This window comes from Antechinus flavipes, chromosome 1, assembly GCF_016432865.1.
Source record: "Antechinus flavipes isolate AdamAnt ecotype Samford, QLD, Australia chromosome 1, AdamAnt_v2, whole genome shotgun sequence".
In the NCBI taxonomy this organism is placed as follows: domain Eukaryota; kingdom Metazoa; phylum Chordata; class Mammalia; order Dasyuromorphia; family Dasyuridae; genus Antechinus; species Antechinus flavipes.
Window position 1 is genome coordinate 719,524,646 of NC_067398.1, and position 27,617 is coordinate 719,552,262.

General features: G+C 41.3%; 1 protein-coding gene across 1 annotated transcript; it reads left to right on the forward strand.

The window, feature by feature from the left end:
* The first annotated feature begins 5,873 nt into the window (after positions 1-5,873).
* LOC127545760 (zinc finger protein 501-like) lies at positions 5,874-26,239 on the forward strand. The gene is made up of 5 exons (XM_051973244.1): positions 5,874-7,376; positions 13,578-13,667; positions 18,114-18,240; positions 18,968-19,063; positions 24,771-26,239. Exons 2-5 carry the CDS (start codon positions 13,632-13,634, stop codon positions 25,796-25,798), a joined length of 1,287 nt encoding a protein of 428 aa, XP_051829204.1. The 5' UTR covers positions 5,874-7,376; positions 13,578-13,631; the 3' UTR covers positions 25,799-26,239.
* The last annotated feature ends 1,378 nt before the right edge of the window (positions 26,240-27,617 follow it).

Here is a 27,617-nt window from a genome sequence, read left to right on the forward strand (position 1 = left end):
CAGTCTCTTCCAGCTCTTAGACTCTGTTGTGTTTCCATCTGCCTTTCTCTTTCCTCTGTCTGTGAACACTGCTGTTTCTGTTGAGCACACCATCGGTGCAAGCTGCATAAATTCTATTTCCATAGTATTTTCTTTCCCCAAACTTCCCTTAATTCTAATCCATCAAACATGACAATTATTTATTAAACATTTACCTTGTGCTAGATATTATGCCGACTATTTGGTGTACAGAGACAAAAATGAATCGGTCCAGCCCTCAAAGAAATTATGATCCATTACTAGAAATACTGCATACATACAGTACCAAAAATTTAAAGATGAATTCACTAAGATCTGAGTGTTAGGGGATATCAGGAATATCTTCCATATAGATAGTAAGATTTGACTTTAACCTTATAGGAAATTAGGAATTCTCTTAGAGGGAGATGGAGAAGTTCAGGAGACATAAGGTAAATGGCCTTGTACAGAGGCAGGATGATGCATTGTAGATTGTCATAAATGAAAAACGGCAAGCAGGCCAATTCAACTGACCCATAGTATGTTTGTGAAGGGAAATATTGTATAGTAGCTCTAGAAAAATAGTGAAGGGTTTTAAATACTAAAAAGAATTTACTTAATTCTAGAGGTAATAGGGAGATAGAGCAGTTTTAGAATTATCACTGTGGCAGCCATGGAGAAGGCAGGTTAGAGAGAGGAGAGATTTGCAGCAAGTCAAAAAGCATTTATTAAGTGCCAAAGTGTTGTGCTAAGTATTGGGGATACAAAGGCAGAGCTGTCCGTCTATTGGGAAAAAAAAACAACATGCAAACAACTCTGAAATATACAAGAATATTTCAAAATAATCAACATTAAGGGGGAATTGAGGAAGGCTTCTTGTAATAGATGGGATTTTAACTGATCCTTAAAGAGAATCAGGGAAGCTAGGATGTGAAAAGGAAGAGAGGGAGTAATTCAGACCTAGGGGACAAGTAATGAAAATGCTTAGGCAGCACATGAAGTGTTGGGTTTGATGAACAGCAAGGAGACCAGAATCCCTATATGGCAGAGTATGTAGAAGGGAATAAGGTGGGAGAAGCCTGAAAAGGGGTAAGGCTGGTTATGAAAGGCTTCGCAGGCCAAACAGAGGATGCTGCATTTGATTCTGGAGGCAATCGGGAATGACTTTGAGTTTACTGAATAGGCAAGTCATCTAATTGGATCTGCCCATTACTACAGAGGCCATTCTGTCCACCCACAACTTAACTCTTCTCTCAGAGGAAAAGGGAATGTTGTTGTAGAGGATTGGAACTTTGGAGAAGTATACTTGAAACAAGGTGTTAATTCAGTGGAATTGATGAGATAATGGTTCTCTAGTTCACATATATACTTAGTACTTAGTATGGTGATGTAATGGTTCTCTAAATTCACAGAGAGCTGTGTTCTGTACTGAATTCACAGAATTCTGTATACTGTGATTACAATAAGGTATATAAGGGCTAAGAAGGCCTGGAAGAGAGACATTTTATCTTTGACCAGTCTCATACTGGCTCTCCTGCCTCCTGCCTCCTGCCTCCTGCACTCAGATCAAGGCTGGTCCCAGGGTCCTCCAGAAAGCTAGCCCTAACATTACATGTGGTGTTATTCCCAACCCTCTGGCATCAGGGTCTGTAGAGACTGGAGACTTGAATGGTTTCCTGGTCTTGGAGGGTCCTTTCTGAGCCCAGCTTTACTCCCTGATACGTTCTCATGTACTTCCTAAGAGCCCAGCACAGGGCAGGCTTCCCTCTCTTTAGAAGGGGACATTTCCTCTCATTTCCATTTTTCCCTGTGAGGGACAGATCACATTCTGAGCCAGCTTTCTGAACCAGCATCTTTGCATTTCCAATGTTCAGGACTAGCGATATCCAAACCAGATGTTATTAACCAGTTGGAGCGAGGGGGAGTGGTTTGGTTTCAGAAGGAGATGGCCCAAGAAGCATCTGTTCAGGTGAGTGAGTAGGTAAGAAGCAGTTAAGAACTTACCAACAACATCACAGCTGGCTGTTGGGAGAAAGGACCTTGTCAGTCTTGCCAGGGATTTCTCCCAGCTTCTGTGGCTTCTGTAGAGAAGAGCTGAGACTCTCTGGGATGAGCTGCTCCCGAGAGCCTCATCTTCAGCTCAGCCAAGTGCTCTCTGCAAGTCTCTCCTGTTGTTTTCTCCCTCCAGTCACAGAGGAAGGGGTTGAGAGAAGAGAGTTTTCTTTCTTTCTTTTTTTTTTTTTTTTTGTTGCCATTTTAGTGTCTTACCTGATCTTCATTAGCTTCTCTTTTGCAGGAGTTTGATGCCATTGCTGTATTTCTCTCTAGGCTATTTTCAAACTTTGTAAAAACTTTTCAACCACTACTGTTTAATGACTGAATGAATTATATTTAGAGCACTAGCTTTAAGATCATATCTAGGGGGCAGCTAGGTGGTGCATTGGATAGAGCACCAGCCCTAAAGTCAGGAGGACCTGAGTTCAAATCTGGTCCCAGACATTTAACATTTCCTAGCTATGTGACACTGGGCAAGTCACTTAATCCCAATTGCCTCAGCAAAAACAAAAACAAAAAATAAACAAAAAAAGATCATACCTAGATTATACCTAGGACAAAGTTTTGATGCATATGTATAATTTTTATGTGACCCCACAAAAAGTCTAATGGACCATAGATCAAGGGATCACTATGATTGAGCAAGCAAGTGAATTTCCTCAACTGATCCACTGGTCGGGGAAATGGTCATCCAGGACCTGTAGTATGTTCAATACATAATGACAGAATGCCCCATATTTTAAAATTAAAACTGCAAATGTTATTCAAAATCAACAAAACTAATTACGTGCAAAAGAAATTTCTGTAATTAAATCTTCAAGTACTATTTTTGTACGTTTCTAGCATGTATGCTTTTGAAATTATTAAGCTTAAAAATGTATTGAATTTTAGGACATCCTTTATTATGCTTCAGGTAAAATAAAACCAGGATCATATTTTCATAAAAGATGACAGGAAAAAAATGGCATGAAGACTATTGTATTCAATGACTCCATAAATAACAAGACTATCACCTTAAAATTTTAAAAATTATTTATTTTTTATTAAAGCTTTTTATTTACAAGATATATATGTAATGTTCTCTCTAAAATGTAATGTTCTCTATTGAGATTTTCTTGGGGTCTTTGGGGGCAGCCTTTGTTTCAGTTCAGTACAGCCAGGTGTTAAGTCCAAATCCTTTATTATCTCTTTCAAAGTCTTGTTTCCTTTCCTGGGGCCCAGTTAGCTTTCTCAGAGGCCTATCTCTCTACTTAGTTCTGAGACCTTGAGCTCCTGCTGCCACTTGTTTGTCTTCTCTGCTTCTGCCAACTTCTTGAGGTCCTCCTGAATGTGCCTTGGTTTCTGTGGGGGAGGCAGGAGGACCACCACTGTCTCTGTCTTCCAGTTCTGATTCTGGCTGAGTTTGTCCCAGCTTATATGCTCTCTTATCATAGGTGTGAATCTTGTAGAACTATAGTAAGTACTAAGTACATGTACTGAACTAGAGAACTGTTAAGCACCAGGCTAAATTAGATAACTATTGTCTCTATCAATTCCACTGAGAGCACCTTGTAAGAATTCTTGTTTCAAATTCAGAGTTCTAGTCCATAACACATATGCATGGGTAATTTTTTAACATTGACCTTTGCAAAGCCTTCTGTTCCAAATTATTCCCTCCTGAATGTTGGAGGGGATGTGGGAAAACAGGGACACTGATACATTGTTGGTGGAATTGTGAACACATCCAGCCATTCTGGAGAGCAATTTGGAACTATGCTCAAAAAGTTATCAAGCTGTGCATACCCTTTGATCCAGCAGTGTGTCTACTGGGCTTATACCCCAAAGAGATACTAAAGAAAGGAAAGGGACCTGTATGTGCCAAAATGTTTGTGGCAGCCCTGTTTGTAGTGGCTAGAAGCTGGAAAATGAAAGGATGTCCATCAATTGGAGAATGGTTGAGTAAATTGTGGTATATGAACGTTATGGAATATTATTGTTCTGTAAGGAACGACCAGCAGGATGAATACAGAGAGGACTGGCGAGACTTACATGAACTGATGCTGAGTGAAATGAGCAGAACCAGGAGATCATTATATACCTCAACAATGATACTGTTGGAGGATGTATTCTGATGGAAGTGGATCTCTTCGATAAAGAGAGCCTTAATTGATCAAAGATGGACAGAAGCAGCTACACCCAGAGAAAGAACACTGGAAATGAATATAAACTGCTTGCATTTATGTTTTTCCTCCCGGGTTATTTATACCTTCTGAATTCAATTCTCCCTGTGCAACAAGAAAACTGTTTGGTTCTGCACACATATATTGTATCTAGGATATACTGCAACCCATTCAACATGTAAAGGACTTTTGCCATCTCGGGGAAGGGGTGGAGGGAGGGAGGGGTAAAATCGGAACAGAAATGAATGCAAGGGATAATGCTGTAAAAATTACCCTGGCATGCGTTCTATCAATAAAAAAATTATTAAAAAAAAAAAACAAATTATTCCCTCCTCCCCATCCTCTCCCCTAGATGGCAGGTAGTACAATACATGTTAAATATGTTAAAACATATGTTAAATCCAGTATATACATACATGTTTATCTTGCTACAGAAGAAAAGTCAAATCACGAAGAAAGAAAAAAAAAACTGAAAAAGAAAACAAAAATGCATGTAAACAATAACAGAAAGAGTGAGAATGCTGTTGTGAACCACACTCAGTTCCCACAGTCCTCTCTCTGGGTGTAGTTGATTCTCTTCATCACTGAACAACTGGAACTAGTTTGAATCATCTCATTGTATAGTCTTGTTGCCATGTACAGTGATCGCCTGGTTTTGCTCACTTCCCTCAGCATCAGTTCATGGCAGTCTCTCCAGGCTTCTCTGAAATCATCTTGCTGGAGACTCACTTTTTAATATATATGTTTTTGTTGTTCAGTTGTTTCAATTATGTTTGGCTCATCATGATTCCATTTGGGGTTTTCTTGGCAATGATACTGGAGTGATTGAACATTTCCTTTTTCAGCTCATTTTAAAGATGAGGAAACTGAAACAAGCAGGGTTAAGTGACATGATCGGTGTCACACAGCTACTGTCAGGCTGGATTTGAACTCTTGAGATTGATCTCCAGGCCCAGTGTTCTATACACTGTACTATCTATCTGCCCTCTAATGGCCCCTGACTTCCTTCAATGTGTGGCTGGAGGCACTTGAGTCAGCTAAGGGGTTCACATTGGTCTTGGAGTTAGAAAAACCTGAGTTCAAACCCAGCCTCAGTCCCTGAGTGGTTGTATGAACCTGGGCAAATAACTTTGCCTCAATTTCCTTCACTATTAAATAGGAATAATAACAACCCCTATTTCACAGGTGAGGTGAGGATCAAATGAGATATTTGAGGACTTAACATAGTGCCTGGCTCATAGTAGATGCTATATAAATGCATATACATACATATATAAAATGATATAAACTATATCTGTGTGTATGTAATGTGTATTTATATATATACATATATATATATAAACACTATGTAAATGCTTTCTCCTATAACACTATATAAATGTTCCTTCCCTATCACCCTCTAAATGATGTCTTTCCTGATATTCTAGTCATGTTAACATTGTCCTTGCTCCTGTCTCCTTCCTCACCGATTCCCACTCTATTTTGTATACAATATGTAACTCTATATACATCTATATGCATCTTCCACCTCCCACATTACATGTTAGCCTGAAAATATGGACAGGCTCATCTTTTGTCTTGAATGTTCAGTATACTGCACATAGAAAGTTCTTAATATTTTTTTTATTAATATTTATACTTACATACACACACACACACACACACACACACACACACACTTTATTTTTATTTTTTTATTCCTTGTTCCGAACCATAACCTTCTGAGAAGAGGGGAGAGCAGCAGGATAGGAAAGGCAAAGGTTTGGGGAACTGCTGCTGGGTCACATGTAAAGGGAAGCATCAGTCATTTCTCGTCCTGTTCCTACGCAGTGATTTGAACTAGATTCAATCCTGGAAGACGCTGCCTCTGAGAAGAGATCCTTCTTTCTCAAGCTCTGGTTCATTAAGTCCCCCATCTCAGGGTCTGTGGGGACAACTCTAGAGACTCCCCAAAAAGAGGGATGTAAAAAATGATACTCCTATCCTGGAGAGTTATTTCACTCCTACACAAAAGGGATGCTAACCCCAGGGCACTCACAAGCATGCATTTGACAAAAACATGTAAAATAGGCTTCATCTAATTTAATTTATAACCACTGTTGGAGCCTTTTGGAAGATCTCATCAAAATAGAAAGCAGTTTGGGGAACTGCTGGAGGCATCTAACATTTTTCCAGCCTGTCCCAACCTGAACCTTCTCAGAATTTCGTATTCCCATGATTCAATCAGTCAGCATCTCCTGGGTCTGTCACAATTAACTGCTCTTTTCAATAGACCCAGGACCTAAGAACCTTTCAGACTCACAAGACTGGCTTCAAGCGTGGACATATCCACCATGAGAAGGATCTGGGAAAGTTCTGAGTCTAGGAGGGCTCTCCTAGCTGTGACCCGGAGTTTCCTCAAATGTAAAAGGAGCTGGAGAAGGGAATGACCAACCATGTCTGCAGAGGAAACCCCAAGCAGACACGAGTGGAAAATGACCCAACCACAATCACAGGTGTCAGTCTACAATGCTAAAGGGGATTTTCCACATTGACAAGCCGATCCTTCGAAGGATTCGTGTTTATGGGACCATTGATAGTGCCTGAGGTTTGGTGACCTCTCCCTGGGGGTGACACGCCATGGGACAACTTCATTTAACAGTGGCGAGCGCTAACGAGGGGCAGGGATCTCGGGGGCTTCCCGGAGGAGGCAGTCCTTGAGCGCAGCTTCGAAGGATGAGAGCCCTACTGAGAGTGAAGGGGCGCGCATTCCATTCCCGGAATGGGCTCCGGAACAGCTGACCAAGGGATTTGCAAGGACTCCCAAGGACCAGCTGAAAACACGCTCGGGGGACGCTCGAGGCCTCCGTGTGGCCGTGTGTGGCCGTGTGTGCCCGGCCCCGCGTGGATGAGAACAGATTGTCTCGGAGCCACCTCAGGGGTTCCCAACCTGAAGACAGGACACGGGACTCCCCGGAGCATGCGCACAAGCCGCCGCGGGCCTTCGCACTGGGTTTCCCAGAAGCCCTTGTAGCCCGGGCGGCGGGAGGGAGCGCGGCCCACGCGGGACTTCCTTTCACTCTGTTTTTTCGTCCTCGCGCCCTTAGCGTCTGTCTCGGATCCGCTCAGGCCTCAGTTCGGCGCCGCCTCCGAGGCCGGGCAGTGGAGACACCGCCGCTGAGAAAGGTAGCGCCCAGGGAGCGAGCCGACGGTGGGGATGCGGGGAGGGAGCGGGGCCTCGGGCGCCATGTTCCTCGGTCAGCTTCCTTCTTTTTGGGCCAGTCCTTTTCGGGAAGCCAGCCCGGCCGCTTCTGCGCATGCTCTCTTCCGAGGTGCTCGGCTAGACGCTGGTGCGCACGCGCACCACCCCTCTGGGAGTCAGGGGGCTGATACTTTTTCTCTTCCCCAGCTTGGGAAACAAGCTCGGTCACTTCTGCGCATGCCCGTCCCGGGTTCTAAGGGGCTGGCCGATCACCACGCTTCTCCCCAAATTCATGTGCTTATTGGTCCCTGCGGGGGTGAAGGTAGGACCAATCAGAGGCCTTTGCTCCCCACTGCGGCACTCTCTCTCTTGTAACTTTCCTCCTCCGTCTTCTTTGGCTTTTCCTCCCAGGGCTGCCCCTTCATCCTTTACCTGGTGCTGGGGTTTCCTGTAGTTCCTATTGGCCGTCCCTACAGAACCGGCCCTTCTGCAGTCTGTCCATAAATTCTCATTCCCCTAGGCTAGAGGGCGGGGCGTCTGTGACCAGAGCGGGACCGCTCCTGCCCTGGAGGAGCTTATACTCTACTTTGGGCAGTTGGAAGACACCCCTGTTGGGGGAATCTGGAAGGCAGAGCCTTGTAGGGAGTTAGGGATCTAAGGGGTAGAGATTTGGAAAGATGGAATGCCAGACCGAGGGGAGCACATGGCCAAAGGCCTGGTGGTGGGAGAGAATGCCCTGTGTGGGCTCAGCCAGGTTAGCTGTCAAGATGAGCCCCCTAGTGAAGGGCATTAAATCAAGACTAAAGGAGCTTCTCCCTCATCCTAGGCGCCATGGAGCGTCAGCCGCCAGTGTTCAGAACTATGTGCTGACACAGAAGTTTTCCCTTCGAGGAACTTACAGGCTAAAGAAGTCAGAACAGAAAATAGTGTTGAAGAAAGGGAGAAGACTAGAGCAGGGTGGGGAAAGTCCTGTGAGATGAGTTCAGTACCGCCTGGAGCACAGGAATGGACCTTTGTTCCTTGGACTTTAGTTGGGCCAGCCCCGTCCTCAAGGAGCTTACCCCTCTTTGTATCTGGTTTCCTGTCTGACGTCACCTCAGTATTTCTTGCACCCTTCCTTCTCCCTGAGAGAAGTCTGATGACAAGTGAAAGTTTTAGAGAGAAAAAACGTGCGCACTGAATGATCAGGTGATATGTCTGAACAGGCCTGGGGGCTACCCAGGGCTCCCTTCTGGTTTCTCCATTTCCAGTCCTGCTGATGCTTATCCTTCTGGCGGGCGCCCTCTCCTGTTTCAGTTCACCTAACTCTTTCCAGGCTTCTTTGTATCCATACACGCATTATTTCTTATGATGTCGACAGTATTTTATTACATTCGTGTACCACAGTTTGTGGGACATCTACTTTGCTTCCAGTATTTAGTTGTCAGAAAGTTCTGCTGTAAATATTTTGGAGTACATGGAAATGTTTTTCTTGGCTTCTTTGGGGTATAAACCCAGCAATGAGTCTATGGTTCAAAGGGTATGGACATTTTAGTCCCTTAATTTGCATAATTCCAAAGTGCTTTCCAAAATGGTTATTCCATAGTTCCACCAGCAATGGATCAGTGTGATTATCATTCCACAACCCTTTTAACATTAACTGTTGCTTTAAAAAAAAAAAAAAAAAAAACCCTTTTTTTTTTTTTTTTTTTTTTTTTTTTTTTGGTGCCAATTTACAGGGTGTGAATATAACCCTCAGGGTTGATTTGATTATATTTCTCCTATTTGGAACATTTTTCACATAGTTGTGAATACTTTGTAGTTCTTTTGAGAACTGTTTATTCATATTCTTTGGGGAATGATTATTGGTTTTTTGCATACATACATATAGTTTATATGTCTTGCACACCAAACCCTCATTAGAGAAATTTGATGCAAAGATTTTTCCTCCCCATTTAACCACTTCCCTTTTTATCTGAGTTGCTTCAATCTTACCTGTGCAGAAGCTTTTCAGTTTCATAAGTGATCAAAGTTATTTAATTGCCACTTTCTCGTGTTTGGTTGACAATGGCTGTGAGAGGTATAGAGATAGAATCTATTCTAATTTTTTTATGTATGATTTTTAATGTTAAGGTTATGTGTTCATTTAGAATGTGCTGTGAAATGTGATATGAGGTTTTGGTCTAAGATTAATTTCATCTCGATTACTTCCAGATTTCCCAGCAGTTTTTATCAGATAGGGAGTTTTTCCCTAAATAATTTGTTTTCCATTTTATCAAATACTGAGTTTTTGAATTCTGTTGTTTCTGAGTGCCCCTTGTCTAATTGATTCCTGTGATGATCAATCTCTCTATTCTTTAGCCAATACCAGATGGTTTTGATTACTGTTGCTTTATGATATAGCTTGAGGTCTGAAAGTGCTATTCCTTATTCATTCCTCCTTCTTTCGATCATTTCCCTTAATATTTTGGATCTTTTATTTTTCCAAATGAATTTTGTTATTATGTTATTATATTCTATATAGAGTCTCCTAAGTAATTTGATTGGTATAGCATTAACAGTGTATATTAATTTTTGGTAATGTCATGTTTATTGTATTGACTCAGCCTATTCATGAGCACAGAATATTCCTATAGGTATTTAAAATTGTCCTTTATTTCTTTAAGAAATACTTTGTAACTAAATGTATGAATTTTTTTGTGTACTTTGAATTGCCCCCCTAGATATTTTATACTTTTTGAGAGTGCAATTTCCTTTTTCATTATTGTTTCTTTTGTTTTGTTATTATTAATTACAAATGCTGTGGATTTTTGAGGATTTATTTTGTAGTCTGCAATTTTGTTGAAACTATTGTTTCAGTTTCTTTGTTGTTTCTCTAGAATTTTTCATCTCATCAACAGAAATAATTTTCTTACTTCTTTGGTCATCTTTCTTTAATTTCTTTCTCTTGTCTTTTGTTGTTGCTAGCATTTTGAGAAATATTTCAAATAGTAGTGGGAAGACTGGACATCCTCTCTTCACTCTTTTATTTACTGGAAAAAGTCTGTGTATCCCCATTCCATATGATTCTTTTTTTTTTTTTTTTTTTGCAATTTTTTTGTTTTTTCCTTTTTTTTTTTTTTACTTTTGTTTGCAATATCTCTGTACTTTAGTACACTGTCAGTTTTTGCAAAATTTCCAGGTGGTGCTGAGAAATATGTATATTCCTTTACTGTATCATTTAGAAGACACTGTAACTCTGGTTCTTCCAGCAATTTATTCAGTTGCATATTTTCCCTTTTATCCATAGTATTTTTATTTATCCAAAACTGAGAGACGTATTTTGACGTTTCCTATTTCTATTGTAACTACCTGTGTCTTCTTGAAGCTTCTATACTGTTACCTTTATAAATTTGGACGCTAAGTCATTTCACACATGCAAGTTGATTACTGATATTAGTGAACATAGTAGAGAAAGTTCTGTAGAGACAAGCCATCAATATTGCCTGGAGAGGGGAAAAGGCATCTTTGGCCTGAGCCTGCTTTAAATTGGGGTTAGAACCCCACCCCTACATCAGGACCTCTACAGTTCAGCAGTCAGTCAGTAAACATTAATAAGTACCTTACTAGGTCCTGGGCATTGTGTGAACACGGGAGATACAAATGCAAATAAAAACAAGGGCTATGCCTGAGCTTTAGTAACTTAGAATTTAATGGGGGAAGTCTACACAAAAAGGGAAGCAGAAAAAGGGGAGCAAGGGTGAGAAGAGAGGTGGGGAGGGGGAGAAGAATGAACCTGGTAGAGGGGGCATGATGGAGAATTCTGAAGGAGTCCCAAAGCAGTGTAGCTTATAGGCAGTGGGGAGAAATCCAACTGAGTCCCCTCTCTAAGTAGATACCCTGGAGCCCATAGCTCAGTCCTTCACCAGAGGGTTGGCTCAGAGGAGCAGAGGGTACTGGTGAGAAGGGAGGACTGGAGGACCAGAGTCAGCCTTAACAGGACAGTGGGAATCCCAGCAATGCATTCCCTGGACATGGAAAGCTTGATGGAGAAAGTCCAGAAGAGGGCTTAGCATTGTCCTCTGCAAGCCCTCATGAAAGTCTGAAAAAGTTCTTTTTTTCTCTCTGCTGTTTTCCTTCTCTTTCCTACATCTTATTCTCCATCTTCCCTGTGTCCTTCTCCTACTGTCTTCCTTTTCTGACCTTGATCCTGTTCTTGTCTCTTCCCCCTCCTCTTCCCTCCCCTTCTTGTCTCTCCCTTTCCAAGCTCCTCCATTCTGTGACCATTCCAGACTCCTAAATCCTGTTAGCTTTTGGTTCTTCTTTCTTCAAAAGTCCTCATCCACCTCTCCCATAGGCCGTTTATGTTTTTATTTTTTCCATCGTCATATCCAAAACAGAATTCATTACCCTCCCTCTCTTATCTCAAGCCTCTCCTTTTACAACCTTCTATATTTCTGTTCCATGTATTCCCATCTATCATTTGGGACCTCAAAACTATCCTTACTCTTCCCTTTTCTTCAGCCCATGTTGCATCATATCCAAGCCCTTTCCACCTCCTGTTTCACCTCCCAAGAGAGCATCTTACAATCACAGAGTGAGAGTTAAAAAGGACCTTAATGACCAGCTAATCCAAATGCTGACCAGAAGCTTGGCTAAAAATCTAGGTAAATTATAGCTGTAGGATTCCCGTCATCTAGTAATTTAGAAATTCTACTTAGAAAGTCGTAAGGGTCCTCTGCTGTGATGGGCTCTTTGGGTTATTTATTTTGTAACAATAACTTTTTATTTTCAAAATACATACAAAGATAATTTTGAATATTCACCCTTGCAAAACTTTGTGCTCCATATTTTTCTCCCTCCCTCCCTTAGATGGCAAGTGATCCAGTATTGTTAAGCATGTGCAGTTCTTCTACACATATTTCCACAAATATCATGCTACACAAGAAAAATCACATCAAAAGGGGAAAAAACAAGAAAGAAAACAACAACAAAGATAAACATTCTATGTTGTGATCCACACTCAGTCCCCATAGTCCTTTCTGTGAATGCAGATGGCTCTCTCCATCCAGTGAAAGATATTGGAACTGACCCAATTTACCTAGTTGTTGAAGAGAGCCACGTCCATTGTATAGTCTTGTCGCCACTTTGTATAATGTTTTCTTCATTCTGCTTGCTTCACTTAGCATTAATTCATGTAAGTCTCTCCTGAAGTCATCCTGCTGGTCGTTTCTTATAGATCAATAATAATTCCATAACATTCATATATCATAACTTATTCATCCATTCTCCAACTCATGAGCTGTTTTTGTTGTGCGATTTCCAAAAAGTCATTCTCACTTTGCTGAGAAAACAGGAAACAATAAGAATCTTACACCTGCCAAGCAGAGGTTCCCCCCCCTTCTTGGATCTCTCCTCCAATGGATCCAAAATAGCTAAAGTGGCTACTGAGGAGCATCTGAAGCAGGAAGATCGGGGTTCAAGCCCCATCCTTGACCCAGAGCAAGTCACTTCACTGAGTACTCCAGTCAGCTCTAAAACCATAAATTGCAGAGAAGGCACTGACCCGTACTGGCAAGGGGCGTTTCCTCATCTTACCCCAAATGTTTCTTCTTTTCTCTTTAAATGGCCCCTTGGCTAGCCTAGGTGTTCATCACAGCACCAGTGGAGCAGTAAGACAACCTTCCTGGTTTTAAGTTCTTCCCTCTCAGATGCATCCTCCGCATAACTACCCCAGGGATGGCCTTGGGTCCCTGGTGGGTTCTGAAATCTTCGAGGCTTCTCCTGGGGCCTCTAGGACAAAACATGGACTCCTCCTTTTCATATGGATCCCCCAGGCTCCCAACCTAGCTCCCTTCTTCTTGCCATATGTCATTTCCCATGACTCTCCTTGCCAGACCAGAACAGGAAGTGGTTCTGCATTTGACATTCCATGTCCTTCAGACATTTCTGCCATGTTCCCCACCTGTGCCCCTGGTAAGCCTTCCATCCTTCAGACCTTGTCTCTGGAGCCAAACCTTCCATGAAATCTGGGTCCTCTTGCCAATTCTTAGCACTTTGTTCATTTTGCAGACATCTTTTTCCCCATCTCCCCAGTAGACTTGGGGCTCTGGGAGTCCACGAGCTCCTTCTAAATCTCTGTCTAACCAGGAGAAGTGTTAGAATTTCCAGGCCAGGGTCTAAACAAGGCAGGGCAATTCTGCTAATATCTGCTTTTTATCCTCCAGGGCCGACGGCTGAGGATTCTCAGTGTCCTCAAAGGTAAAGCATTGAGTAAAGACATGGCCTTTGCCTTCCTTCCTCCTGTGGCTCACCAGGTAAGTGAGATTAGTTTTGGTTTTTTTCTGAAATAAGTATCTTAGCTCTCCAGTTAGAAATCTATTTCCTTTCCATATCTTCTTATCCTAAGAAATTGGGCCCTTCAGGAACCAGGCTGACACGGTGCCTTAGAGTTCTTGTGTCTAATTCTAGAGCTTTCCCCTCTCCATCCTTTGTCAAGGGAGTAAGTCCCACCCTATGATCTGGACTCAGGGTCATGAATGCCTAATAATGAGAGAAAATACTAATATCCCACTTGAAGATTTAAAATCTGATTCACAAAAGCCTGTTGGCATTGAAAAAAATAATGTCACCATTTTACAGATGAAGTAATTGTTAGTAGGGAAATGTTCCTTGCCTAGGAGGCTCCTGATAGTAAGTGCTGGAGCCAGCACTCCAAAGAAGAGAAGCAGCTACGGGCTTCTGACTGCCCCCACTCCACTGTAAGATCAAAGGAAATCAGCAGTGACTGTGGAATATTGCTGTCTCATGTGTAACTTTCGAAAGAGAGTCCGCAGGGCCCTAATGCTCCAAGCATTTAGAGCAAAAATTTTATTTATGTATGTATACATATGTATATATGTATGGAACGTATATGTATATATGTATATGGATATATATATATAAACATGAATATATACACATACATACTTGTTTATGTGAACTAATGATAATTTTTAATTCTTGTGCAGGTATAAGTATATATCTTATTTATGTGGTCCTGGTATCTGTAGAATATGTGGGTTATAGTTAAATTGAAAATACCATGTAGTTATGGCCATTGAAAGCTCCTTGGAGGGGAGCAGCTGGGTGGTGCAGTGGATAGAGCATCAGTCCTGAAGTCAGGAGGACCTGAGTTTAAATCTGACCTCAGACACCTAACACTTCTTAGCTGTATGACCCTGGGCAAGTCACTTAACCCCCATTGCCTCAGCAAAAAAAAAAAGAAAGCTCATTGGACTTAGTCAGACCTTGGAATAAAAATATAAATGAGAGTATTATTTCATTATTTCATGTCTTAGAAATAATATTAATCATTAATGGGAAGTTACTGATCTATATAGTGAAGGGAAGAAAAGAATCAGTGCCTTAAGTGCTTTGCTCTGTATTGTCTTGCTAAGCTTTTATCAGCTATAATCATTAGGATAAGAAATCACTGTGAATTATAGTTATAGCTCCCCATTTAGAGCATTTGGAGTTAAAAACCTTTGTGTAACCAAACTATGATGTGTTCTGAGGGAAATTCCTGTTAGTTATCCTTGTAACTGAATCATTATACAGTGTGTATCTTAAGAACGTAACCATAATAATCATACCCACACATTAATCTTTACATTAAAATGATAAAGTAAGAAAGCCCGATAAAGAGCTGATTGAGACATCATGGAAAGTCAAAGTTAGGACATAGTGACTTGCGAAATGCAACCTTGCCTGAATCAGCATCTAGAGGACTTTGTTGCACCTTTTGTGAATCAAGAGACCTCTCAATAACTGTGACTTTTGTATCTCGGGCTCTCAGACCATACCCGGCGACCTTTGCTTCTCTTAAGGACGATTGGTTTCTTTGCCCAGAGAGGTTCCCAGTGTCTTTTTAACAAGAGGTTCTAGTTAGGAATTAATATTTTCTTAATTATTAATTGTATCAAATGAAGGCTATGAAGATGTTAGAATGAAGTATATGACTCAGGCTCATTGGAAAAAGGGACAGTCCAAGTGTGAACTTTGGCTAAAAACAGAAGCAGGAGTGTGATGGTGCAAGGGTGCCCTGCAGATGGGGCTTTCACCCCAGCTCTGACTCAGGGGCCAGCCGGAATCCTCCTCCTCCCTTCATTCCTTGCCTTCCCCCTCCCCTCCCCCCCATCTGCCCTCAGGCTGACTAGATGTACAGGTAGGAAGAGGTCCTGCCCCTAGCGTTGGGATGAGTTGAGATTCAGGCCATCAGCCCTTGGCCTCTGAGCCTTTCCATCTGACCTGTAGCTGACTTCTTTATTTAGCATTGTCTTCCCCTTTTAGAGCATAAGTCCGGAGATCTGGGTCTTTTCTCTTTGCACTTGGCACATCAGCGTTTTGTCCCCCATCTGTCTATTATTTTGGGCTGAACATAATTATTATACTTTTGGAGCATTCAGCTTTAATGATTACTGTTCTTCCAATCTGCAGTCCTTATTTATATTCTTTATATTGCATGTTGATTTCTTGGTTCCGCTTCCCTCACTGTGCACTGTGCATGTGTCTTCCCTTGGTCTTCCATAAATTTGAGATCTTTGTCTAGTGACCAGCCAGTGGACGTAGTTGTGGAGAAGCCGAGCCAGGGGGTCAGTCTTTCAGCCCATCCTCACTTGATGCTGCTGTGATTGTCAGCTGCCATACTCTGGCTCTCTGCCCTTCCCCATTTGGTGGCCTCGTCCACTCTCTTCCTCCTCCTCCCCTTTTTGAATCCTCTCTAGTCTGGCTTTGGACGTCATCATTCAATTGAAAATGTTGCTCCAAACTTACTGGCGATTCTTTAATTGAGAGAGTGAATGGCCGTTTCTGAATTCTCTTCCTACACCTCCCTGTACCTTTGATGCTGTTAATCACTTTTTCCTCCGGGACATTCTCTCCACTCTTGTTATTCTGTGACCCTGCTCTCTCCAGGTTCTCCTCACTTTTCCTTGCGGGAGTTTCATCCACGGGAGTTTCATCCACGGGATCCCGCAGGTCTCTCTCCTGGGCCCTTTTCTCTTCTCCATAACATTTCACTTGGTGATCTCATCAGCTCCATGGATTCGGTTACTTCTAGGCTGATGAATCTCAGATTTACTGATCCAGCCCCAGTTTTTCTTCTGAAACTAGCCTCACGTTACCATCATGGGAGTGATTTCATACTTGTGTCCTGTATGTCCAGAACAGAACTCATCATCTTTTTCCCCAAACCTTCCCCTCTTACGAACTTCCCTGTTCCTGTTGAGGGATATGCCATCTTCTCTCAGTCACATGTACTCAAAATCCAGGAACATCCTCTCTTCCTCTCATGCTCATTCCATTCCATTCACTCTCCTCCAATCCTTGCCCCGACTTGTCTTTCCTGGCTCCACAACCCGTCTCTTTGTCCCCTTTTCCTGACTCTAGTTTGGACCCCCAGCAGCCCTCTTCTGCCTGTCGCACCTTCCCCTTGTCCAGTCTCGCCTCCACTTTGCTGCCAAGGTGAGCTCCCATCTGATCCTGGTACTGATGTGGAGCAGCGTCTAGTGAAGATGTAGTGGTCACCCGAAGGTCCCCTGGCCTTGGAGGGAGGTCCTTTGGAAGGCTCTGTTTCTTCCCATAAGTTATTCTGCCCCAGTTCACTCAGTATTATGGGGATGCTATGGCTACCGATATTGCTGGCTGTCAAATAACAATTTCTGAGACTAATGAACAACAATAATGAAGTGCTTCAAGTTGGCACAGGCACAGAACAAAATTGGGCATCCGCCACTTGATCTAGTGACGTTTCAGGCCTAAAAACACGCCTCTGGAAGGTTCCCCCCCTTGAGCCCTGCCCAGAGAATTATGGGACCGGACCCCTCCTCAACTTTACCTTTAAGGCATAAAATGAGCATATCAGTGACATCAAGCTCCCCATCTCTTTTAACTTTTTCCTATAAATTTATCTTCTTGCCCCTGGTTCTTTGGTAACTTCTTTTAGAACTTAACCCTCATTAATCGGCATAACATTTATAATAAACTGCTCCTTGGAGATGGATCCAAGCCTGCAAATTCTTTGGAGACACCTTGTGATACCGCTCTGGAACTTTTTAGGAGTGCCTCTTGAACCACAACATTACCCTTCTCAGTAAACTCCCATGGTTCCTTCTCAGCTTAGATGCAAATTTGAAATCCTTCTTCAGGCACATAAAGCTCTTTACACCCAACGCCTCCTGGCATCTTCCTCCTCTCAATGGCTTCCCAGCTCCCCCTCTGCTGTCTTGTCCTCCCCATCCCTGAGGCAAAGGTTTTTTGGAAAGTTCTCTGTCCTCCCCTGTGTTCCTCCAAGAGCCATCTCCGAAGCTGTCTTTGGCAGGACGTTCCCAATCCCCCATCCCCTGATTTTCCCCTCCCAGGTTGCCTTCCCTCCTCCCTGTATGGGCCTTGGCTGTCCCTGTCTCTGGTTAAAAAGCGAGCTCTTTGAGGGCAAAGCCTGCAGGACCCTCGGAAGCTGCACCTCCTTCAGTGATGTGCTTCAGAATCAGGTTTAAACCCAGGTGTTTGATGGAAGCTCTGAGGTTCGAAGCTGGGCAGCGCCATTCCCTTCATCTCTCCTCCCGGTGCTATTGGGAGTCAGTCAGTCAGTGTATTAACTGCCTACTGTGCACCAGTCACCATGCTAAGAGTTACAGAGTCCAAACACAACCTGAACTCTTAAGGAGCTTCGAGTCTGATTCAGGTATCCCAGCTCGTACCCACAAGTGTATTTGCTGCTTCAGGACCTGGTGACCTTCAAGGACGTGGCTGTGGACTTCACCCCGGAGGAGTGGGGGCAGCTGATCCCCTCCCAGAAGGAGCTGTACCGGGATGTGATGCTGGAGAACTACCAGAACCTGGTCTGGCTGGGTAAGGGTGGGCCCAGGCCGCAGGAGCTGCCCTCTGGCGGTCTGTGCTTCTTTCCCTAGCCCGTCTTAGAGGGAGCATTGAGTGTCAAGCCCTTGCATGGGCCAGAGACAGGCCGCTCTAGCACAGAGTGGGCCCAAAGTCGTTCATTTCTGTGGCTGGAAACAAGCATGTTGATGCTTCTGAGGGGGGACGTCCTGCGCTCCGTTTGCCCAGATTCTCCCCGGGACAGCTGTCTGCAGACACACAGTGGGGGTGAATGCTTTCTGTTTACCCCCCGACTAATCCCATGCTTTCTAGGAGCACAGTTCTGTGTCCTTCAGGGCCCTTTGTCCCGTCTTCCTAATATCTCTTTTTATTGTTGTTCAGTCGTGTCTGACTGCATGATCCCCTGGACCATATTGGTCATGAGGTTTTCTTGGAAAATTATTGGAGTTGTTTGCCATTTCCTCAGGGTCACACAGCTAATGTCTGAGTCTGGATTTGAACTCATCTTCCTGACTCCAAGCCCAGCTCCCTAACTACTGAGCCCCCAACAAACTGCCTCTCAGGCTCAGGGTGACACAGTTAGTAACTATCCGAATCCAGATTTGAACTCAGGACTTCCTGACTCAGGTCCAGTTCTTTGTCCCCTCGGCTGTCCCTCTGCCTCTCCTGCTGTGTCCGCTTGTCCCCAAAGAGGGAAGGGAAGGGTTCTATTCAAGTTGTCTCTCCCATTTCCAATGAGCAGGACTTGCAGTTTCCAAACCAGATGTGATTTACCAGTTGGAGCAAGTAGGAAGCACTTGGGTACCTGAGGGGGAGACCCTGACAGTCAGTTGCTCAGGTGAGTAAGGAGCCCAGCATCCCATCTGGCCATTCTGAGGGCAGCACTTTTATTTTTATTTTTTAACTTTTTTTTTTAATTTTTGAATTCGAGATTCTTTCTCTCCCTCCCTCTTTCCCTCACTCTCTGTCTGTGTCTCTCCCTTTCTGTCACTGTTTCTGTCTTTCTCGTTCTCTCTCACCCCACTCCCCTACCCATTTAGAAAGCAAGACATATGATACTCCTTTTATGTATGATGTTACAAAAAAACCAAAGTTATGCTTTGGCCTGCTCTCAGAATCCATTTATTCTCTCTGGAAGTGGAGAGTGTTTTTCATCTTGAGTTTTTCAGAATTGTCTTGGATCATTGTATTGCTCAGAATAAATCATTTATAGTCGATTATCATATTGCTGTTACTGTCTGTAGTGTTCTCCTGGTTCTGCTTACTTCATTTTGCATCAATTAATGTATGTCTGCTCAGTTATAATCATATACCACAATTTATTTAGCCATTCCCCAATTAATAGGAAGCTCCTCAGTTTTTAGTAATTTGCCATCACAAATATAGATCATTTTCCTTTTTCTTTGATCTTTTTGGGATATGGAGCTAGGGATGGTATTCCTGGGTTAGAGGATATGCACAGTTTTTTGCTTTTGGGACCTAGTTTCAAATGCTCTTCAGAATAGTTGGATCGGTTCACAACTCCACCAACAGTATATTAGTGTTAAAAAACAGCAAGAATATACAATGATCAACTGTGAAAGACTCGGTTCTTCTCAGCAGTTCAGTGATCCAAAGTAATCCCAATAGACTTTGGACAGAAAATGCCATCTGCATTCAGAAAAAAAGATCTAAGGAGACTGAATGTAAATCAACACATGCAATGTTCACTTCTTTTTTCTATTTTTTTTTCTCTCCCATGGTTTTTCCCTTTTGCTCTGATTTTTCTCTCTCCCAACATGATTCATAAAGCAATGTGTATTAAAAATAAATAAATTTTGTATTAGTGTTCTTATGTTTCTATACCCCCTCCAGTATTTGTCATTTTCCTTTTCTGATATGTTAGCCAATATAACAAGTGTGAGATGGTACCTCCAAGTTGCTTTATTTTTTATTTTTTAATTGAATAATAGCTTTTTATTTTCCAAATACTTGCAAAGATAGTTTTCAACATTCACCCTTGTAAAACCTTCTGTTCCAAATTGTTTTCTGTCCTTTCCCCCACCCCCATCTCCTAGACAGCAAGTAATCCAATACAGGTTTACCGTGTATAATTCTTTTATACATATTTCCACATTTATCATGCTGCACAAGGAAAATCAGATCAAAAAGGGGGGAAAATGAGGAAAAAAAATAAAAAGCACTCATTCAACAACAAAAAAGGTGAAAATACCATGTTGTGATCCACATTTAGTCCTCACAGTCTCTTGCTGGGTTCAGATGGCGCTCTCCATCACAAATCTATTGGAATTGGCCTGAATCACCTCACTGTTGAAAAGAGCCACATCCGTCAGAATTGATCATGACATAATGTTGGTGCTGTGTACAATGTACAATGATCTCCTGGTTCTGTTCACTTCATTTGGCATCAGTTCTTGTAAGTCTCTCCAGGCCTCTCTGTATTCATCCTGCTGGTTATTTCTTACAGAACAATAACATTCATATACTACAATTTATTCAGCCCAATCAATGGGCATCCCCTTAGTTTCCAGTTTCTGGCCACTACAGAAAGGGCTGCCACAAATATTTGTACACATGTGGGTCCCTTTCCCTCCTTTATGATCTCTTTGGGATATAGGTCTGCTGGATCAAAGGGCGTGGAGAGTTTGATAACTCTCTGGGCATAGTTCCATATTACTCTCCAGAATGGTCAGATCATTCCACAGCTCTGCCAATAATATAGTATTGTTCCAGGTTTTCTACTTCCTTTCCAACATTCATCATTATCTTTTTTGTTATCTTAATTTGAGAGATGTGTATGGTACCTCAGAGTTGTCTTAATTTTCATTTCTTCAGAGTTGTTTTAACTTGCATTTCTTTAATTATTAGTGATTTGGAGCATTTTTCGAAGATTATAAATAGTTTCGATATCTTCACTGGAAACTATCTCTTCATATTCTTTGACCATTTATCCATTGGTGAATGGCTCTTATGAATTTGACTCACTATATATTTTGAGAAGCAAGGTCTTTACCAAAGAGACAGTATAAAAAATTTTTCCTCCAGTTTCTTTTCTTTTTTTCTTTCTTTATTTTTTTTGCTGAGGCAATTAGGGTTAAATGACTTGCCCAGGGGTCATACAACTAAGAAGTATTACCAGGGGTCACACAACTAAAAAGTATTAAGTGTCTGAGTCGGATTTGAACTCAGGCCCTCCTGACTTCAGGGCCAGTGCTCTGTCCATTGTGCCATCTAGCTGCCCCAGTTTCCTGTTTTTCTTCTAAGTTTAGCTACAATGATTTTGTTTGTGCTTTAGTTGTTCAGTCATTTTTCAGTCATGTGTGACTCTTTGTGATCCCTTTTGGGTTTTATTGACAAAGACAGAGTACTTTACCAGTTCATTTTACAAATGAGACCAACAGGTGAAATGACTTATTCAGAGCAGCAGGTCTGTATCTGAGACCAGGTATGAACTAGTCAGACAACTTTTTAAAAATAAAAATTACTAATAGATTATAATCTTAAGGTAAGTGACAGTTTTTGTTTGACTTATGTCTTAGGGTCTTCAGTATTTTTCTTTTAAAGAATTTTTTTTTTAAAGAACTGTCTTAATGTGTACAATCAATCAAGTCTGTCTTAATTTCTTTTTTTTTTTAACTGAGAATTCTTTTTTTCTTTATTAAAGCTTTTTATTTTTCAAAGTATATACATAGATAATTCTTCAGCATTAACCCTTGCAAAACCTGGTGTTCCAATTATTCTCCTCTTTCCCCACTCTCTCCCCTAGATGGCATGCAGTCCAATATATGTTAAACATGGTAGAAATATGTTTTTTGTTTTTTTTTTAATTTTTATTTAATAATTACTTTATATTGACAGAATCCATGCCAGGGTTATTATTATTTTTTTTTTTACAACATTATCCTTTGCACTCGTTTCTGTTCCAATTTTTTTCCCCTCCCTCCCTCCACCCCCTCCCCTAGATGGCAAGCAGTCCTTTATATGTTGGATATGTTGCAGTATATCCTAGATACAATACATGTTTGCAGAACCGAACAGTTCTCTTGTTGCATAGGGAGAATTGGATTCAGAAGGTATAAATAACCCGGGAAGAAGTCTGTCTTAATTTCAATACAACTTCCCACTTGAATAGAAAAATAAAGTCATCAGGGCAGCAAGATGGTGCAGTGGATAGAGTACCAGCCCTGAAGTCAGAAGGACCTGAGTTCAAATATCACCTCAGACACTTAACACTGCCCAGCTGTGTGACCCTGGGCAAGTCACTTCACCCCAAATGCCTCAGAGAAAAAATAAAAGTCATTTCCCCTCCACAGTTGGGCATTCCCTTAAAAAAAATTTTTTTTTTCTGGTTTCACATGTACATTCGTTTTTTAATATATATATATATTTATGAATCATGTTGGGAGAGAAAAATCAGAATAAAAGGGAAAAACTGCAAGAGGAAAAAAAAAAACAGAAGAAAAAAGGGAAAAAAGTGAACATAGTATGTGGTGACTTGAACAAAATAACCCAGTTGCCTGTTAGCTTCTATATTCCTATCTGATCCTTTTTTCTGTTGTATTTTTAAAAGTTATATTACTGATGGAATTGGGTTTTATATAGCTGTAGTCCAAGGGAATTTTCTCTGTTCTTTCACAGGTCCTTTCCCTTGTTTCTTGGATCAAATGATTCTAAGTTTTCCTTATTTTTCCTTATTCTTAAGAGAAAAATTAGAAGCGCACAGCAAATGTGTCATATGTCATCATGTGTTGAACCTTAATCACTCCTTTGAACACATGGATTTTTTCCAGTCCATTGCTATTTCAAAGAGAGCGACAATGAATATAATTGGGGAAGCTTTTTTCCTTTCCATAATATCCATGGAATCATGCTCATTTAGGGCAGAGTTTGGGTGTATAGTACCTAGGGATGCTAGCAAGGGCCACAGGATTGTTCACGAGTACTCACAGCAAAGAGCAGCACTGGAAGGTCAAAGCAGTTGGGAATCAAGTGGCTTGTGATCTGCTTTGCTCCCACTGCCCCAGGGGGCAACCCTTGATGAGGGGCAGGGTATGCTTTGCACCCGAAGGCATGGACTGACTTAGGACTCTGATTTACTTAGGGTTTTCAGTAGAGGTTCTACTGTGGCCACTGTCCTGTTGCTGGTAGGCCAGTGTGGTGAGAGAATGTGGATCAGTAACAAAATAGGAAAGCCTCCTCAGGTCAAAAGAAAGTGTTATTATATCTAAGCTCCATCAGTAAGTTTGCTGGAAAGTTTTCAGCACTCAGTTCTATGTAGAACTGGGTGCAGTTTAAACCTTAAATGTCCCAGAGTTTGTGTCATCAGAGACAACTCTAGAAGAGTAGAAATAAAGGCTTCATTTGTGATTTAGGCTCGTTAGTGTGACCACTGTGAGAAAAGGCACATGCTCTTTTGTGTAGCTGACTAAATATTGCTGTTACTTTACAGAGATGATGGAGCTCATTTATTGCTCCACCAGCTATCGAAACCTGTTTGTCTGAAGCTCCACCAACAGTTGGTTTTCTGTTTTTTAAAAAAAAAAATCTGTACAGCAATTTGACAGGTAGTTAGGGACTCAGGAGTTATTTTTTTTTTTTTTAAAGGAGAGAAAGGAATAAACATTTCTGTGGGGTCTATTATGTGCCAAGCACCGTACTAAGACTTTAGAAATATTATTTGTCACCATAACAACCCTGCAACATAAGTGCTATTATTTTCATCCCCATTTAACAGTTGAGGAAACCAAGGGAAACATAAATTAAGTGATATGAACATTTCTTTGATTATTAGAGAATATTGAACAAAATTTCAAATGACTAATTGATCACTTGTATTTCTTCAAAGAAATGAATTTATGTTGTTTTTCCTCATGCCTAGACTGCTGCAGTGGCCTTTTGGGGGGTCTCCCTGTCTCAAATATCTCCCTCCTGGCCATCTTGCACTCAGGTATCAAATTGATCTTCTATAGCACCAGCCTGACCATGTCATCCCCTTTTTGACAAAGTCTCCTGTATCCCTTTACCTCTAAGGTCAAATATAAAATTTTCCATTTCTCTTTTAAAGCGCTTCTTAACCTTGCCCCTTTCTACCTTCCTAGTCTTCTTATACCTTCCTCCCTCCAAGTTCTCTATGATCCGGTAATATTGGCTTCCTGGCTATTTTCCCATAGAATAGTCCATCTTTGGACTCTGGGCCTTTTCACTAGTTGTGTTCTGGAATTCTTACCCATCTCACCTTTAGTCTCCTGGCTTTGTCCAGATCTCAGCTGGGGCTTTCCCTCAGGCATTTAGGATAATGCCTGGTACATTATAGATACTTAGGAAGTGCTTTTTGGTTTGACTTGACTGACACTTTCCTCATTTACAGACATTTCCCTAATAAGATTGTTTTGAAGAGCAACATGAAAGTTTTCTGTGATCACTACAAATTCAGAGTCATGTTTGCTATTCTGTATTTTGACATTTTCTAGTGATGGAGACAAAAGATAGTATCTTAGACTAATAGCAGAACCAGAAATATTTATACTTTAAAAAATTTCTTTCAGATTTTGTGACTAGACTTGAAACCAAGCTGACCATTCCAGAACTGGACATTTCTTTGGAAGTCTCAGCCCAGGAAAAATTTTCAAGGGACAGTCCTTGTATCTTCAAATTGGGAGAAGCCTTGAAATATGATGGCTGGCTGGGAAGGCAGCAGAATAAGGAGAAACCTTATGAATGTAATAAATGTATGAATGTAAAGTCCTTCCACCAGAGCACACAGCTTCCTTGGCCACAGAAAATTCATAGCGGAGAGAAACCTTTTGTGTGTAAGGACTGTGGGAAAGCTTTCCGCCATCGCCCGGCTCTTTTACAACATTGGAAGATTCATACTGGAGAGAAACCTTATAAATGTGTAGAATGTGGGAAGGCCTTCCACCAGAGGGCAGGACTGAATCAACATCAGAAAACTCATACCAGAGAGAAACCTTACATCTGTAAGGAGTGTGGGAAAGCCTTTCACCAGAGCACAGCTCTCACTCTGCATCAGAGAGTTCATACTGGAGAGAAACCTTATGAATGTACGGAGTGTGGCAAGGCCTTCCATCAACGAACGGGACTCAATCAACATCAGAAAATTCATACCGGAGAGAAAACCTACGTATGTGGTGAATGTGGGAAAGCCTTCCACCAGAGCCCTACTCTTACTCGACATCGGAGGATTCACACTGGAGAAAAACCTCATGTGTGCAAGGTGTGTGGGAAGGCCTTCCACCAGAGCACAGCACTTACTCAACACCAGAGGATTCACACTGGAGAGAGACCTTATGAATGTACGAAATGTGGGAAATCCTTCAACTGCAACTCATACCTTATTTCCCATTACAGAATTCATATCGACGACAGACCGTACGAATGTAAGGAGTGTGGGAAGGCTTTCCGCCGGAGCACGCAGCTCACGCGACATCGGCGAATCCACACGGGTGAGAAGCCTTATGAATGTAATGAATGTGGAAAGGCCTTCTACAGGCGGTCAGGACTTACTGGACATCAGAAGATTCATACTCGAGAAAAACCTTACGGAATCAAATGACTGTAGCAGAGCCCTGAAAACAAAGCACTTACTTGAACAGACACTGAGGAGACATATTATAAATGTAATGAATGTGGAAATGCCTTTTGCCAGATTATAGGACTTGTTTGACATCTGAGAATTCTGATTGGGCCTAAAGAATGTCATGTTTCTGGCAAAGCCTTCTTTAAGAGTAAATAACTTAGCACCAAAGGAATCACACTGGGAAGAAACTTTATGAATGCAGTCTTCTGAAGTAATGCATGCGTGAAAAAGTATTTCACTTTGCTGAAAGACTTAGAATCAGACTAAAAAAGGACTCTATAGAGAAAGAAAACTCCAAGTTTCCCACATCTTTTTCATAACTTTTTTTAAAATGGAAGACTATAACACTATTTATTGACCATTTACCAGTATTTGCAATAAACTACATAACATATAATTACATAACATTAAAGTGACTGAAAATTATTGTCTTTATTTTTAGTGAACCAAGTGATCCAAATGATAAAAAGTCTGATTATCTGTGTTTGAGGTTGGGATAAAGAAAGAAAAAGGTTTATATCAGCAGTACAGAAAAATAGCTGGTGTGTTTACTTAGCCATAAAGAAAAAAACCATTCGTTATTATAATATTCTTTTTTCCCCTCAAATGCTGCCCTTTATCAGCATAATATTATAGTTTTAACCAATAGGAACATTACTACATGATTAAGAATAGGCTTAGGTAGGAGGAGACGTGTTGTTGATCATTTATTTCAATCATATCTGATCCTTCTTGATCCCATTTGGGGTTTTCTTGGCAAAAATATGGTGTGGTTGCCGTTTCCTTCATTTTACAGATGAGGAAACTGAGACAAACAGGGTAAAGTGACTAACCCAGGGTCACAGTCTAGGAAGTGTCTGAGGCCAGATTTTAACTCAGGTGTTCTTGACTCTAGACCCTGTGCTCTATCTAATTTGCCACCTAGCTGTCAGTAAAAGATAGAATATTCCCACTTTCTAAAACATGAAGTAAAAGTTTTTCTCTTTGAAAATCAAAATCAAAATCGTTCAGTTTTTAAAGTCTTAGGTAAATATTAAGTTATTTTAAAATTCTGGCATCATTTGCTCATGTTTTTAACCTAAGAATGAAAGCTTTCAAAAAAGGATAATATCAATAAGTTGAGAGATCTAGAACTCGGGGAATTTGTGAATAAGCATACCTACTTTGTCAGAATTACAGACAAAAAGGTTTGGCCCCTCTCCCCCACGTACACACACATACACACTCTGTCAGAATCAGAATTGCAATAAATGTGTCTTCAGGAAGTAAAATCTGTCTTTGATCCCTTTTCGAGAAATTTTGAGGTTGGTTTCACAAATCTTGTCTTAATTTGAGGCCGCCCTTTGGATGCATAGGAAAGATGTCCATTAAAATGGAGTGGGTAAGAGCTCCAAACATTTATGCATTCATGAATATGCCAGAATGATATCAAAATGCTTACATATTATCTTGTTTTGCGCATCATGGTGGTGGTGGTGTCGAAATTTCATATTTTCTGAGGCTTGGAGGAAGCTTGATCCTAGATTGCCCAAAGTAACTTTTAGATGGCTATTCTTTTGATTACAAAATGTAGTTTTATAAATTGATTTCAAACAAGTGCTAAAAGTCTATATATCAACCCAACATTCAGTGACAGGTAGCAATAGGAACGTACTCAGTGCCACAGTAGTGACTCTTCAGAGGTATTAAATATTTATAAAAATATTTCTAAGAGGAGAGAGTTAATTCCATAGCATTTAATACTCTCTTTTGTGACAAATGAATAAATGCAAAAAGTCTGTATTCAGTGTAAACA

Bases quoted from the DNA above. Each gene is read 5' to 3' on its own strand.
- LOC127545760 (XM_051973244.1), top strand. From the start codon at position 13,632: ATGGCCTTTGCCTTCCTTCCTCCTGTGGCTCACCAG. The intron at 13,668-18,113 runs GTAAGTGAGATT...TTGCTGCTTCAG, and splicing joins TTCCTCCTGTGGCTCACCAG to GACCTGGTGACCTTCAAGGA. The intron at 19,064-24,770 runs GTGAGTAAGGAG...AATTTCTTTCAG, and splicing joins CCTGACAGTCAGTTGCTCAG to ATTTTGTGACTAGACTTGAA.